General features: G+C 40.4%; 1 protein-coding gene across 4 annotated transcripts in view; it reads right to left on the bottom strand.

The window, feature by feature from the left end:
- LOC147178377 (signal peptide, CUB and EGF-like domain-containing protein 3) overlaps window positions 1-15,269 on the bottom strand; it is a 109,072-nt gene that overhangs the window by 25,913 nt on the left and 67,890 nt on the right. For 2 of the 4 annotated variants that reach the window (XM_086068298.1, XM_086068299.1), the window contains exons 7-8: window positions 12,810-12,882; window positions 1,642-1,758 (exon numbers count right to left, since the gene is read on the bottom strand). In XM_086068298.1, coding sequence (XP_085924424.1) covers window positions 1,642-1,758; window positions 12,810-12,882 — 190 coding nt within the window. The remainder of the gene's footprint in view (window positions 1-1,641; window positions 1,759-12,809; window positions 12,883-15,269) is intronic. The other 2 variants (XM_086068300.1, XM_086068301.1) reach the window with 2 other exon arrangements.

The raw sequence follows: 15,269 nt of genomic DNA, 5'->3' as shown, positions 1-15,269 counted from the left end.
GTAATGGAAAAACTCAACATTCACTGTGTACATTGTTTATAAATATAATGATTAAACTTGTGGACCTCCTGCAATCACACAATCTGGTGGGATTTTTTTCTTTAAACTCGAAGGCATACCATGCTGCAATCCATGTTTTCTTTCTTTCTTTCTTTTTTTAAACGTAGTTATTGAACGCTAGATAACACTCTGTTGACAGCAGTGTGTGCAACAAACGTCAATCATTTTGTATATAGTTGACAGAAAATAGTGACTGTATTTCTTGCTTCAAAACACAAACCTGGCTCATTGATCCATTGCTCTTTATGTGGAGTGTGGACATGTGAGTCAACACACTGAAAAACTTAATTTATGCATTTGTGATGTCATTCCCTGATTTTCCCTCAAACGGGAATGGGAAGTTGAAGGCGGCCACAATGCCTCACTGTTCAAGCTGTCAATGCCAGTTTCTTCCCATTCTTACGTGTTTCATTATGTACAGTTGTTTGTTGAGCGCCTTTATGGAGACCTGTGGTGGTAGGAATGAAGTGTCCTCCTGTATTTTAAGATTCATTAATTATTCGTTTTTGTTGCACGAGAGATCACTCCGGGTGTTTATTTAGGTATTGTCCATTCTTTCTCACTGCTGCAACCTGAAGGCGATTTATTGCAATTTATTTATTATTTATTTATTGCGATTTATTGGGGAAAGGTGCTGCTCTATGAAATGCTAGTGTGACCATCAATGTTTTGTGATATTTGAAGAGCAGCTATAGTCTGATTACTTGACTGGAAAAAGTAATGCATTAAATAAGTTGTAACTGGTTAATTGTGTACATTTTGGAGCAATGTGCTACTTTTTAGTGATGGGAAAATGAAGCTTCATGAAGCACTTGTGATATTTTTTGACTCCTCTAGATGGCACACTTGGTTGAAAGATGCAGTGGAAATGTAATCAATTTCCTTTGCACTAGCCTTTATATTTAAACCAAGAGCACCATCTAGGGGAGTCAAAAAATATCACAAGTGCTTCATGAAGCTTCGTTTTCCCATCACTACTACTTTGTAACATTTTACCAACATCTCTGATCGGAATGACAGTCGCATATTAAATAGCTGGCCTTTCCCCACAAACTCTGAAGAACTGATGAAGCCTTCCGGATGAGAGCCGAAATATCTTCCAAGACAACCAGAGCAGTCCAGTTGCGATCGATTCAATGCCTTGAGCGTCAGATGAGGTGGTAACACAGACACCCGGCCATCAATGGCAAAGTTCTTCGAACCGTGTAATTAGGGGCCGTGTTCTGTGCACAGCAGCACAGTCATGCTGGAGCACAAAAGTGGTCTCCCTAAGCAACAACAACGTCTTGAAATGTATGCTTGAAGCATTAAGATGGACACATTCATTCCATAGTGATACATTGACACATGTTTCTTAATGAAACCATAAACAGTAGCTGCGCTTGGAATAATTTGACCTGGGGATTGGAGGGTGGCTTTCTTACTACCAATGTAATGATCGGTGTGTCCTTGCTTCATTACTGTGATGGATTCAAATTCAGTATGAAGTGATTTTGGTGAAATACATGTTCATGCCACTGAATGAATCCCAATGTAAAACGTAGCGTGTGGCTTGCAGATTGAAAATGTGCGACAGGTCACCTTTGCAGGTCTTGCGGTCCGGCTGCAGGGTGAAGCCGACAGGACAGCTGCAGCGAACTCCGGTCACTGAATCGTGACATGTGCTATCACAGCCACCGTTGTTAACGGCACAGGTCTCTGCGGGAAAACAGACAGGGGCTATCAAAATCAAGGATGCTGCTCTGACCTACTTATGTCTCCTGGCCCACTATTAGATTCAAATAGCTTTTGTGTCAGGAAAAAAAAGAGAAGAAAAAGAGAAGCACTAGAGAGGTTTTAGTTGTATACAGAAACATAAAAGAAACAAGAGGACAGAACAGTATGACAGTAAAGCGATATTTGTTAATAGTAACAATAATAATGGTTACCAATAAAGTCATGCTCCGAGATCTGCTGTTACAATTAGTTGCAAACACAGCCCAATTGGGTTTCACATGCTTTCTAGAGTTGGCTACTGTTTGGTCTCTGATTACATTTTCTGTGATTGCAACAAAACCTTCCAGGCGCTTGGGGGACAAAATAGCAATTTCAGCTACCTGGCCGCTGCATGGCTAGGCTGATTAGAAAAAAAATGGAGGTACTCGGTCAAGATGGGATGGCAGGGTTTCATGTGACAGGGACGGACGGAGACAAATTTCACGGTAATTTTAAGCAGAGGAGAAGGATTATGCCCTCAAAGAGGCCTGAGTGTGTGGGGAAAAAAAGATTTTTGCTGCTTTTTAGAAAGCCTTCCAAGGTCAAGAAAAACGGAATTCATGACAATCACTTTAATTTGATGTAACTCGTCATTCAATCAGTTCTTTACTGTAGGCCATCGCCAGTGATTCTAAACCAATGCTTCTCAAATTAATTTTTGTCCCCCCTGGAGGAAGAAAATATTTTACGTTCCCCAAGCGAGCTAATACACATGACATTCTCTGACAATGACAGCGCCACTGCCACCTACTGTAGTGGATGTGCACTTGCACTTTATCATGGCAAAAAAAAAAAAAAAAGTTCACTGGGGTCACAAGCCTCTTTCTGGCCTCTGCCAATCACGGCCCAGCTTCAGAAAACAGGTGAGCCATGATTGGTCGTTCCCTGAGCCCAGAGCAACTGTGAACTTATTTGTGTCAAAATGGCCACCCCATGATGAATAAAAATGGGTGGATTTGCTGCTTAGCTCAATTTCCACAAACACTATATTAACTCATTCACTGCCATTGACGGCTATAGACGTCAAAAATTAATTTGAACTATTTCTATTAGTTTAATTTTTTTTCACTTTTGTTAACAAGAGTATGAAAACCTAGTTGTTGTTTTTTTATTATAGAAATACAGATATAAAATGTGTGATTAATTAAAAACATTTAATCGCCTGACGCGATTTAAAGATTATGAAAAATTTGGGGCGTCAAGCGATGACATTTTTTTTAATCGTAATTAAATTCGCATGACTTCACTAGTTAACTCACAATTATTCACACATTTTATTTCTGTTCTGAATGTACAATAAAAAAATATAGGTTTTCATACTCTTATTAACAAAAGTAGAATTTTTTTTAAACTAATAGAAATAGTTAAAAATACATTTTGACGTCTATAGCCGTCAATGGCAGTGAATGAGTTAAAATGTCATGTTTAGACGAGTGGCGCATACAATATATTATGTAAAGAAAATGTTGGGGTTGACTTCCCCTTTAAGTGGGAACCAAGCTGCATCAGTACTGGAGCAATAGTTAATATTCTTCACTTCACAAAAAAAGCAAACACAAAAAAACCTCACTGTCACCTTGCAGCCACTACAAAACTTTCCTGAGCACAAAAAGAAAAAAGAAAAAAAAAAGCTCAGTTGCACGGCAGAAGCAATGCATCCAAGCAAAACAGGTGCTTGGCGTGATGGCATTTTATGTTTAATAGTGGTCTCATAGACAACAGATCAAAACAGTGCATGTTGTTGCTGAAGGCTGTACATGACACGGCAATATATCAGGTACATGATGCATAAAATAAACACTCCATCATAAAGTTACGAAAATGTAGGTTGCTCGGGGTTACTCAATAACTAAATCTTTGTAAAGATAACATCAAGAGAAACGATACTGTGTGATATTGCATTTTCTTTCCTTGGCTGCTTTGAGTTAAGATTTTTAGCAGTTTAAGGCACTTTAGAGAGTTAATCCTTTTGTAATCTGCTGACAATATTTGGTCGAATGTCGTAGCTGTTTTTTCAGACAGACAGCTGTGGGTCGAGCGGGCCTTGATTCCGCTGCCCCCAATCCCAGACCTGAAAGTTCAGTGCTATGGTTTTACAGAATTGCAAAGGGCGAGCAGAGGCAGTTGGCAGACAAGATGATAAGACGGTGTCAGGGCATGACTCGAAAACGCTTAGGCAGACATCTCCACCAACTGTAATGATCATGTGCTAAGAGAGCAAAGAAGTATTTCTGACATTCTGGTTTAGTGGACACGGCGAAAGGCACACGCTCTGGAATGCTTTGGCTTTTGTGAGTTTTGGATGCACACCAGCCTCATCACCAGGTTGGGACCTGCAATTAACAACGGCAGATATTTCCCAATATGACGTTTGAGCCGCTGCAGCTTCGCTCTATCATAGTCCTCTTTTTTCCACTAAAACCGCAGATTTCTAGCTTATGGACTTGCATATCACACACATCATACAGTAAGTGTTGTCAAGTAAACCATGCAACTTATCATTTTATGTTTAAAGGCAACCACATACAAAAGTTTGCCTTTTTAACTCATTCACTGCCATTGACGGCTATAAACGTCAACATTTTATTTTAACTATTTTTATTAGTTTAACCATTTTTTCCACTTTTGTTAACAAGAGTATGAAAACCTATAATTTTTTTATTGTACATTTAGAACAGATATGAAATTTGTGATTAGTTGCAAGTTAATTAGTGAAGTCATGTGATTAATTACGATTAAAAACTTTAATCACCTGACGCCCCGAATTTTTTATAATTTTTGTTCTCTCTTTGTTCTTAAATTCATTCACTGCCATTGACGGCTATAAACGTCAACAAATTATTTTAACTATTCTTATTAGTTTAACATTTTTTCTCACTTTTGTTAACACGAGTATGAAAACCTAGAATTTTTTCATTGTACATTTAGAACAGATGTAAAATTTGTGATTAATCGTGAGTTAACTAGTGAAGTCATGCGATTAATTACAATTACAAATTTTAATCGCTTCTTGCCCCTAATTTTTATAATATATATATTTTTCAATGAATTTATGGCAGTGAATGAGTTAAAAAGGCACAATGCAGATTCAAATTGGCGTAAGAATAAAACGAAACATTTAGCTAGCCAGAAAGCACTGTGCTTATCCGAAAATTACCTGACTAAATCTCTGAGCTGTCAGTGATGCTGCAGTGGTGCGTTCACCTGACTTTGATGCAGGCAGCATGGGTGAATACAGTCCCCACTCACTGGGGTGTTAATGTGAGTGCAAATAGTTGTTGTGTGCCCTGCAACTGACTGGCGACCAGTTTAGGGCGTAGTCCACCTTTCGCCCTAAATCAGCTAGGATAGTCTCCGGTACTCTTTAACCCTGAACAGGATAAGCCATGTAGAGATAGGCTGGCTGGATGAATAAATCTCTGAGCTTTAGTTACAAACCACACAATCAGAAATCAAGCTATGCCCGAGAGTCGTCTAATGTTCCCCTGAGGTGCAACAGAAAAAGCAAACGCTAATTCCTGTGTGCTACATCTACACAGGAAATTAATGTGATAAAGCAGGATACTAAATCAGCTTATCCCTCCTAATATTTCTATTTTCATGGACACAAATAGCCGAAACTAGGACACGATATCCAGAAATAAACCAGACTGTTCAATTGTGAAAACGCATTGTTGATGTGCATCCAGTGGCAACAACTTAAACAAGCTGTTGTCTCCCATTCCTACCTTGAGCAGTCTGCTTGCTCCTTTGAGAGCCTCCTCCCGCCGCCTCTTATGTGATATATTTAAAACATGATTTTCTTTGATCTGGCAAGACTGAACCCACTTTGAGTTTCATGAGGTCTCCCATGTTTGCAGTATTTGTTGACTTAAAACATGTCCTGCTAATTGGATTGATTTGCCCGTTTTACACTGTAAATATTTTCCTCTGCCTTTTCACCCTTGTTTGCATCACATTTCAAATGGTGCTGCAACTGCTGCTAGAACCTTTTTTTCGTTGTAGGCCATAAGCTTGGTGAGTTAGTGGGTTTCAACTTTCAATGTGGAGATACTACAGACCCCAATTCCATTAAAGTTGTGTGAAACAAATAAAAATTGAATACAGTGATTTTCAAATCATTTTCAACCTGTATTGAACTAAATACACTGAAAAGATTTATGTTCAAATTGATAAACTGTTTTTTTCCCTTGAAAATATGTACTCATTTTGAATTGATGAAACAAGAAAAAAATAAAAATAAATCTAGGACATGTTTACCACTGTGTTACATCACATTTAATTTAAACACACTCAAAAAGTGTTTGGGAATTAAGGACGCTAATGAAATTATTTGAACTTGAGTTGCACAACAGTCCGGGGTCTCCATTGTGGTATATTGTGCTAAGGTGCCACACATTTTCAATGGAAGACAGGTCTGGACTGCTGGCAGGCCAGTCTAGTACTTTCAATTTTCTAATACTAAAACACACTGTTTCAAAACATGTAGAACGTGACTTTGCATTGTCTTGCTGAAATAAACATGGACGTCCCTAGAAAAGTTGTTGCTTGGATGACAACATACAGTACAGTGCCTTGAAAAAGTATTCATACCCCTTGAACTTAGTCACATTTGGCTACACCTCACTACTTCAATGTTTTGTTTTGTTTTAATAGAGATTTTATATGATCGACCAACACAAATTAGCACAGAACTGTGAAGAGGGACAGCATTTATATTTACTGTAGCTTTCTAAATTTTGGACAAATAAAATCTAAAAATAATAATAATGCATCAGCTACATATGGCACTGTGTGCACTTGTATTCAGCCCATTCCCTGCATCAATACTTTCTCTGCAATTTCAGCTGCAAGTCTTTTGGGGTATGTCTTTACCAGCTTTGCACCTTTAAACACTGAAGTTTTACCCATTCTTCTTTGCAAAAAGAAAAAAGAAAGGAAACAAAGAAAAAAAAACAGCCAGATTGGATGGAAAGTCTTCATACACAGCAAGTTTTCAATTCTTGCTACAGTTGCTCAATGGGATTTAGGTCTAGACTTGATTTGGACCATTCGATCACATGAAGATCCGTTGATCTAAACCTTTTCATTGTAGCTCTGCATGGCTATATGTTTAGGGTCATTGTCGTGCTGGAAGAGCAATCTATTGCCCATCCTGAAGTCTGGTGCAGCCTCCAACAGCTTTTCTTCCAGGATTTGTCTGTATTTTGCTCCATCCATCTTCCCAACAACTCTGTCCAGGTTCCCCATCCTTACTGAAAAAAGGCAACTCCACAACATTTTTCTTAGTGGGGATGGTGTGTTTAGAGTGATGAGCAGTGTTACTTTTCTGCCACATTTAGTAAAAAAAAAAATCAACCTTGCTCAATCTGACCAAAGCACCCATTTCCATATATTTGTGGTGTCCTCCATGGCAAATGAGACTTGTTCTGCCTTTTCTTCCCAAATGTTTTTGTTCTTGCTACTCTTCCATAAAGACCATATTTGTGGAGTGGATGACTTATACTTGTCCTACGGACAGATTTTGCCCCCTGAGCTGTGAATTTTGGTAGCTGAGAGAGAGAGAGAATAAAAAAAAAAGAAGTAAATGTTCATCAGTTTGAACATAAAATATCTTGAGTTTCTAGTATATTCAAGTGAATATAGGTTGAAAATGATTGTCCTTTTTCACACAATGACGATACTTACCGCTTTCCAATTAACCTGGTCACCTGTGGAAACACGTGTTTTGATCATTCTCAATTTATCCATTCGTGTATTGCCCCTCCCCCAGCTGGTTTGGACCATGTTGCAGGCATGATAATAAAATTAGATAATATTTAAAAAAATCTAAACATATACTGTACATTCATCATATGAACAATACATATTTTGTCTATCTGGTGTATTCAATTGAATATAGGTTGAAAATGATTTGTAAATCATTGCATTTTCCGTCAATTATTTTATTTAAAGTGAAAAATCACCATGGTCCTAAATGGTCTCAATACAATTTAAAATGTGTCTGTTTCTATTTACATTTTACACAACTTCATTAGAATTGGGGTTTGTAGAATTAATATGCATTGCAAATTTAGAAGAAGCCACAGAAAGTTGTCTGCAGAAGGATTAGCATATATCACACCTAATCAGGCTCAGTCAGATTAATAAAAAGAAGAGTAAAATGCACACTAGTAGCATCCCTTACTGAATGAAGTCAGGATAAGAGCGCACTCATCCTTTACGTCAAAAGGTCTTTCTCACTTTTATGCTTCTCTTAAGGAAGCAACATGATGTTAAAGACATCTTCTCACAGGCAGGAGTTCCAGGTCTGAATCTCTGTTAGAACACCTCTGTGTGGAGTTTGCATGTTGAGTGCATTTTCCAGAGGTAGTCCAGCTTCGTCCCATATCTAAAAAACATGTTTTTAAGTGTGAATGGTTGTTTGTGTCCTGCAATTGACCGGCAACCAGTCCAAGCATCGCCTCTTGCCCAAAAATCCTCTGGCCTAGGCACCGGATCCACCGCAAGCCCAATGAGGACAAACACTTGTCGTCCCCCCCCCCCCCCCCCCCCCCCCCCCCCCGCCGCCTCCAGCTCTGATACAACTGATGCTATTGTAGCGTTGGTGCTAATTTCTCCAGGGGATGTCATTGACAGTGACATGCCCATATCTACCATCTTTATCTACTTTACGGAGATAAATATCCAAACTTTATCGTACAATATTTAGCTCCTATTAAAAGATAATTGATCAAAATGGATCAGTGATATTTCATGTCTATCAAGATACAAGCCCAGCTCAGTGTAAGAAATCATCTCAGACTATTACAATTTCAACCTATCTCAAGCAGATTCAAATATGAATAATTATGCAAACAGATGTTGAAGTTGATCAATTAACCAAGTGTAACCATTATTGCATCTGCCAAACTTGCCACACATTTAGTTTTGCGCGTTTCGGGGGAGTACATGGCAAATTCATTCATTTAGCATGTGCAATGTGATTAATCACACCTGAGATGAATTGCGCTGGGTTTTCACTTTTAAATGGCGCTTATAAAAGGCAGGCGCAAACTGGCATGCAAAGCCGCACCAGGGAAGCGTAGGGAAAATATGAGGCGGCTGTAAGAATTTTTCCGTTCATATGAAAATTTTTGAAATGCCAACATAATGATCACGGTATATTGTCTATTCTGCCTATGCAATTTTGCGACTTCTGAGTAATCTAAGTGCTGATTTGGAGTCAATCCCAAGGAGGAGTCATGCCATATGACCTATGACTCTAGATTTCCTTGCGTCTGGATAATTTCAGTGCATTGAGATAAATGGTGCTGGCTTCTCCCAGAACAATTTTCTGGGTGTGTTGTCTCAACATTTAATTGCAATTCAATGCCTATATCACATACTCAGAATGAGTTAAATCAAACAACGCATCTATGCAGTTGCTGGCTTCTCCAAATTATCAGAGCAATCAATTTCTTTAAAGCGGTAGAATTATTTTAATGCGTGATTCTCGGAAAACATGAAGTGAGCCAGCAGACCCAAACATGTGAAGGTCTACTGGGAATGTCTGGCACAGTCTCCTGTCAGAAGGAGTTCCAACTCCCACCTCCAGAGGTGTCCTGGAGGCGAAGGGCAAGGGGTCGGAGTAGATTATGTTCCACGCCTCCATTGTTGAGGCGGTCGACCGGAACTGTAGCCGTAAGGTGGTCGGTGCCTGTTGTGACAGAAACCCTCGAACTTGTTGGTCGACACCAGCGCTGAGGGATGCTGTCAAGCTAAGATCTGTTGGGCATTTTTGGCCTGTGGGACTCCGGCAGATCACGGGTACCCCCTGGACAAGCGGAACGCAGATTTGGTAGTCACTAAGGAAAAACTCCGGTGTGGGAGGAGTTCGGTGAGGCCACGGAGAACGACTTCTGGACAGCTTGAGAACCTTTTGTTTCACCGTCCGGCGTCTCAAAAGCGGAAAGCAGTGTACCATAAACTCTGTGTATAGTGGTGATGGGGCACTGCCTACCTCGACTCGTTGTGAGTCCGTGGAGAGGATACTTCAAAGACCTCCTCAATTCCATTGACATGTCTTCCAATGAGGAAGCAGAGTCTGGGATTTCTGAGGCGGGCTTTCCTATCTCTGGGCTTGAGGTCACAGAGTTGATTAAAAAGCTCCTTGGCAGAAGAGTCCCAGGGGCGGATGAGATTCGTTCAGAGATCCTGAAGGCTCTGGATCAGGGGTGCTCAAGTTCGGTCCTCGAGAGCCCCTATCCAGCCTGTTTTCCATGTTTCTCTCCACTAACACACCTGATTCATGATCAGGATCGTTATCAGGCAATCTGCAAAGCTTGCTGATTATCTGATCATTAGATTCAGCTGTGCTGCAGGAGTGGAAACGTGGAAAACAGGCAGGATAGGGGCTCTCGAGGACCAAACTTGAGCACCCCTGCTCTGGATGATGTGGGGCTGCCCTGGTTGACACACCTCTGCAACACTAGGGACAGTGCTGCCGGATTGGCAGACCGGGGTGGTGGTCCCCTTTTCAAAGGAGGGTGTGTTCCAACTACAGAGGGATCACACTCCTCAGCCTCAGTGGTAAGGTCCGCTGAAAGTTGAATCTAAAATCCAGGAGGACTAGTGTGGTTCTACCGATCTCCAAGATTGGTCCCTGTACGACCTGTGTCAGAGTTTTGTTTTCATTGCCGGCAGTAAGTCTGATTCGTTTATGGTGAAAGTTGGACTTTCTAGGTGCAGCTAAGGTATTGAGGGCCTCTGGTTTGGAGGCCTCAGAATTGCATCTCTGCTTTTTGCAGATTATGTAAATTCTAGGGATCTGAAAATTTGCACCTCCAAATTTGAGACCATGGCCCTCAGTTGGAAAATGTTATGGAGCTGGAGATTGACAGGCAGATTGCTCAAGCATCTCCAGTGATGCAGACTCTGAATCGGTCTGTCATGGTAAAGCGGAGGTTGAGCCAGAAGGCAAAGCTCTTGATTTGTTCCTATCCTACCTATGGTCATGAGCTGTGGGCCCTATACAAGGGATGCGAGTCGAGGTATCTGATTAGGATGCCTCTTAGACGCCTACCTGGTGCACCGGACACGATACACCAGGAGGAGGCCCCAGGAATGACCCGGGACATGCTGGAAAGACTATGTCTATCTCTTACTGGCCGAAGAACGAATGCCTTGGCATCCCAGAGCTGGACGAAGTGGCTGGGGCGGGGGAAGTCTGGGCTTCCCTGCTAAAGTTGCTGCCCCCTGCGACCCCACCTTGGATAAGTAGAAGTAAATGGGTGGATGAACTTTTCACGTTGCAACAAGAATAGTCAATCAGACTGTAGATAATGAAGGTGCAACCAAGGGGTTTTGTCAATCATTTCCTGGTGCACATGCGGGCACATCCTCGAAGTCTCACATGGATTTGTTTAGTAACTTTGGCCTCCACCTCCGGATGGAAATGACAATATATGTCCATCCCCCATTTACTTGGGCAGATGATTAGAAAACAGAAGCAGAGAGAAGAAGCTTCAGAAGCTCAAAAGAAGGAATTGGACATTGCCCGAGACAAAACCAGTGACTACAGTGAAGGGAGGCTACATTCAAATCTTGCTAGCAGCTAAAAAACTGCATATTCCACCTTTAAGCGAGATCCCCTCCAAAACGGGCTGCATTATAAAATGACTAAAAGGGAGTAATACTCATTGGACAGCATGCGTACAGCAAACCTGCAATTTAGAGTCCACTACTCTACTCTACTCTACTCTACTCTACTCTACTCTACTCTACTCTACTCTACTCTACTCTACTCTACTTGCTTGCTTTTTCTGGTACCTGCTGCTCCTTTGCGGTTCTAAAAAAAAGTAGCCCAGTTCCAAAATGTGACGTAATTATTTTGGAGGCCAATGATTGGTGCGAGACATGTCGTCATCAATGTGCAGCTGGGCAAACCACCACCCTAGGAAAACAGCTGCCATTAACGACGAAGAGAGGACAACAATGGCTTTCAAACAGATTCATGCTTGGGGGAGGTGCAAACCTTTTTAACATTATTGAATGCAGTCTTCTGATTGCTGCATATACATTCGATGTCTTCTGGCTGAAATAAACAGGCACAAACCAAGCACCGGGTACAAAAAAACCCAACATATGCGCTCTCCATTGTTTTTGCCTGTGTTGCAGTGCATGCTAGCTGCGGTTGCTTTAGCATGACATCACTAGCGAAGTGAGGAGGGGTTACGGGGTGGTGGCTGTGGCAGTGGGGACGCACTGCTTTTTGGTGTAAAGCCAAGTAGAGCAGAGCAGAGCAGAGTAGAGTAGAGTAGAGTAGAGTAGAGTAGAGTAGAGTAGAGTAGAGTAGAGTAGAGTAGAGTAGATACCGTCGGTGGAAACGAGGCTTAAGTGTCTAAGAAATTTGATAATCCTATATACACTGCACATTTCCCATATTGTGTTAATTCCATGTCAACTGCTACACATGGCTTGTGTACTTCTTTAAACACTATTTTCCCCCTTCCTTTGTTTCAGTGCCAATCATGGACTCATTATTGGCTCCCTTACCAAAGCTAATAGGCTCTGCTGATGGTATTCAGGGAACACTTAGACTAAGAGTTTGAAACAGTGCAAGCTTCATTTCACTCAGATCACTTGAATCAAAACAAAGAAACATCCTTAAAGGCATCACGATTACAGTGTTGGGGTTTTTGTGCTTGGCAAATTACCCTCTGCGTGCAAACAAATCAACCTGGCTTCAAGTATCTTTTCATAAAGTTCCCACTGCTTGTTGGAAGAACTGTATTTGCAGCTGTGTTTTGAAAAGGTGCGGTTTGACACAGGCAACAGCTGTTATTGAGAGGGCATTCACAGAAGAAAGAAGAAGATAGAAGAGGCTAAGGGTCATAGGGAAGATGCCCCCCTGTAGGTGCGGAAGGGCCTGATGGGTGTCTGTGAGGTTAGCTTCCTATACTGCCCACACCCATGTACCCCTAGAGAGAGGAGTCAGAGGAACACATATTTACCATTAGGGAACAGCTGTGGGGCTGCCTGGGACTGGACACTCCTCTCCCCTGCATGCACACGCACACCCACGCCCACACACACACATTGCAAAAACACCACTTTAGTCCAGCGTTACACTTGAACCTTGCAGCATTCCTGTTTGTCATAAATCATCTGAGCTTCACAGAACGTACAAAGAAGTAACATGATGAGGAGGAATTATGTCTTCTGAGCTGCCTCTTAATACAAAAGGTGAAAATGACATTAGGCATCTTGTAAATGGAGACTTACTGGCAACAGCAACATGGTAAAACTATGATTGTTTTCAAACCTCAAGAGTGAACAGGTTCTTGTAAAACTAAAACCAAAAAATGAAGGTGACATCTAAAGGCAAAAGTGTTATCGCATAGCATGCATGTCATGCAAATTAAATCAATCTTTCACACACTGCAGAAAAAGTGCAGTGTAGTTTTGCTTTGTGTGTAAGTTGAGCCTTTTGCTGGGAAGCGTGAGCATTGTGAGCGTGGTCAGACAGAGTGAGAAATGGTTAGTGCTGCAAGCTGAAAGACGTCCGGGACAAACTTGTTGTGTTTTTTGCTTTCTAATAGTGTCAGATATATTTTAGTATTACGTTGTAAATTTTGTCAACAATGTCAGGTTTGTCTGCGGTCACTAGCTCCAGCATAAAAAAACAAAAAAACATGCTTTTAATTGATAGGCTTTTAGTTGGATCAATTCTAAAGGGGCCACGTTTGTCCAAAACGTCAATTGTGCACTCAATTAGATGCTAAGATGGAAGAAAGTAGTTAGATCTTTATTTCTACAAACACTGCATGAAATGCATTTCAAAATGATACTTAAGAAGTACATTATAAGACTGAAGAGCATCGTTCTAAAGCATAACTATGTAATACGTATTAACGTAAGTTTTCGTAGCTGAGTTGACATTTATCACGCTCTCTCTCCATCTGCATGTATCAATCAATCAGCATCTATCTATCCATCCTTCAAGGGTCCCAAATGCAACAGGATGCTATGTTTAGCTGCCAATTGATCGGAAAATGAGTCAAGAAGCACTAGAGAATTAATCTTTAAGAAGGGACAGGTCATGCATCACGGAATTTTAGTTCAGTGGAAATTTCTTACAATGTTCTAGTTTGAAAACTCAACCCAAGACCACATTACCATCCCCTGCAGGACACAGGTTTTGGGCCTTAGTAGATGTTTTGCCCGATTGGCTTCTTGAGGACTTGTTTTACTTTATTTACATCAGCATTTTACAAAAAAAAGTTTTCCCATTTTATCTGAAAAAAAAAATTGCTCAAACTAGATACCGTGTCTATTCACACCAAATATGCCATTAATACCATAAAAAATAAGAGTGATAAAAGCTACCCTGTAAAGCGAATTCGGAGATTTGTTTTAAAATATATTATACATGATATGTTTGAAGATATTTACTGAAAACGCTGAACCGAACAGTACGGTCAACAAAGCCCATCTCCGCATAGTGCATCAATGTCTCTGTCGCTAGTCTGCTGCCAGCCTCTCACTCACTCCGTCACACACAGCAACAAGCGGAGGGGATCCCGGGGAGACATCTACACAGCTAGCTAGAAACCAGGCAGAACCATCGTGGAATGGGGATCCACCACCAATAGGCATAAAAACCGACTCGGGTTGAACCTTTGGCCACAGCACAGCTAGGGATCCTGGTGAAAATATGCCATTTTACACTAAAAACAAAACAATTTCCAGAGTTAAAAGTGGCAGTCGAAATGCACACGTATACTCTCTGGCTTTTCAAAATAGTGAATGTGACATATTTTTTCAAGATCGATACCGACACAGATTACTAGTAGTCAAATAGACCGATAACCGATATTTAGAGATGATATTCATTTGCAATAAAAGAGAAAATATCAGTATAATTTTTTTTATAAATTTCTTTTAATTGAAAACATATGACAGCTTTGGTCAAAAATTATAACAAAAATTGCAGGGAGGTTCCAGGGTCATTTGCATTTGTTAAACTAAATTTAAAACTAAGTAAGTAAATAGTTCCTTAAAGTTTTCTACAGTAAATAATTTCCCAACATTTCAACATTACTTAATTAATTAATTGATCAATTAATCAATTATTTATTTATTTATTTTAAGTAAACAGTTCAGGGAGTTCCTAGTGTCAGCACCATTTTTTTTATAAAGTGGAAATTAAATAAATCCATAAATAAAAAGTTCCTTGTATCTCTCAGAGCAACAAATGCATGCAAATGTAGCTAATTTGGGTTTTTCATCAAGGTTCGTAAAAGGTTTCAAAAGATCTTTGCAGATGGTGAAAAATTTTCTGAATATGTTTGAAATGTCTTTGCGACGAGTAAAAAGCAGTCTGTGAAAATCTTACAAACCCTAATGAAAACCCAAAATTTGTTTCATTCACAAGCAAAGTGAGATACTAGCTTTATCGACTTTAAGATTTG

This window comes from Leptonotus elevatus, chromosome 2 (assembly GCF_054856555.1).
Source record: "Leptonotus elevatus isolate MCC_2025b chromosome 2, RoL_Lele_1.0, whole genome shotgun sequence".
NCBI classification, from domain to species: Eukaryota; Metazoa; Chordata; class Actinopteri; order Syngnathiformes; family Syngnathidae; genus Leptonotus; species Leptonotus elevatus.
The sequence above is the reverse complement of the archived record's forward strand: the minus strand, read 5'-3'. Positions and strand labels throughout refer to the sequence as shown.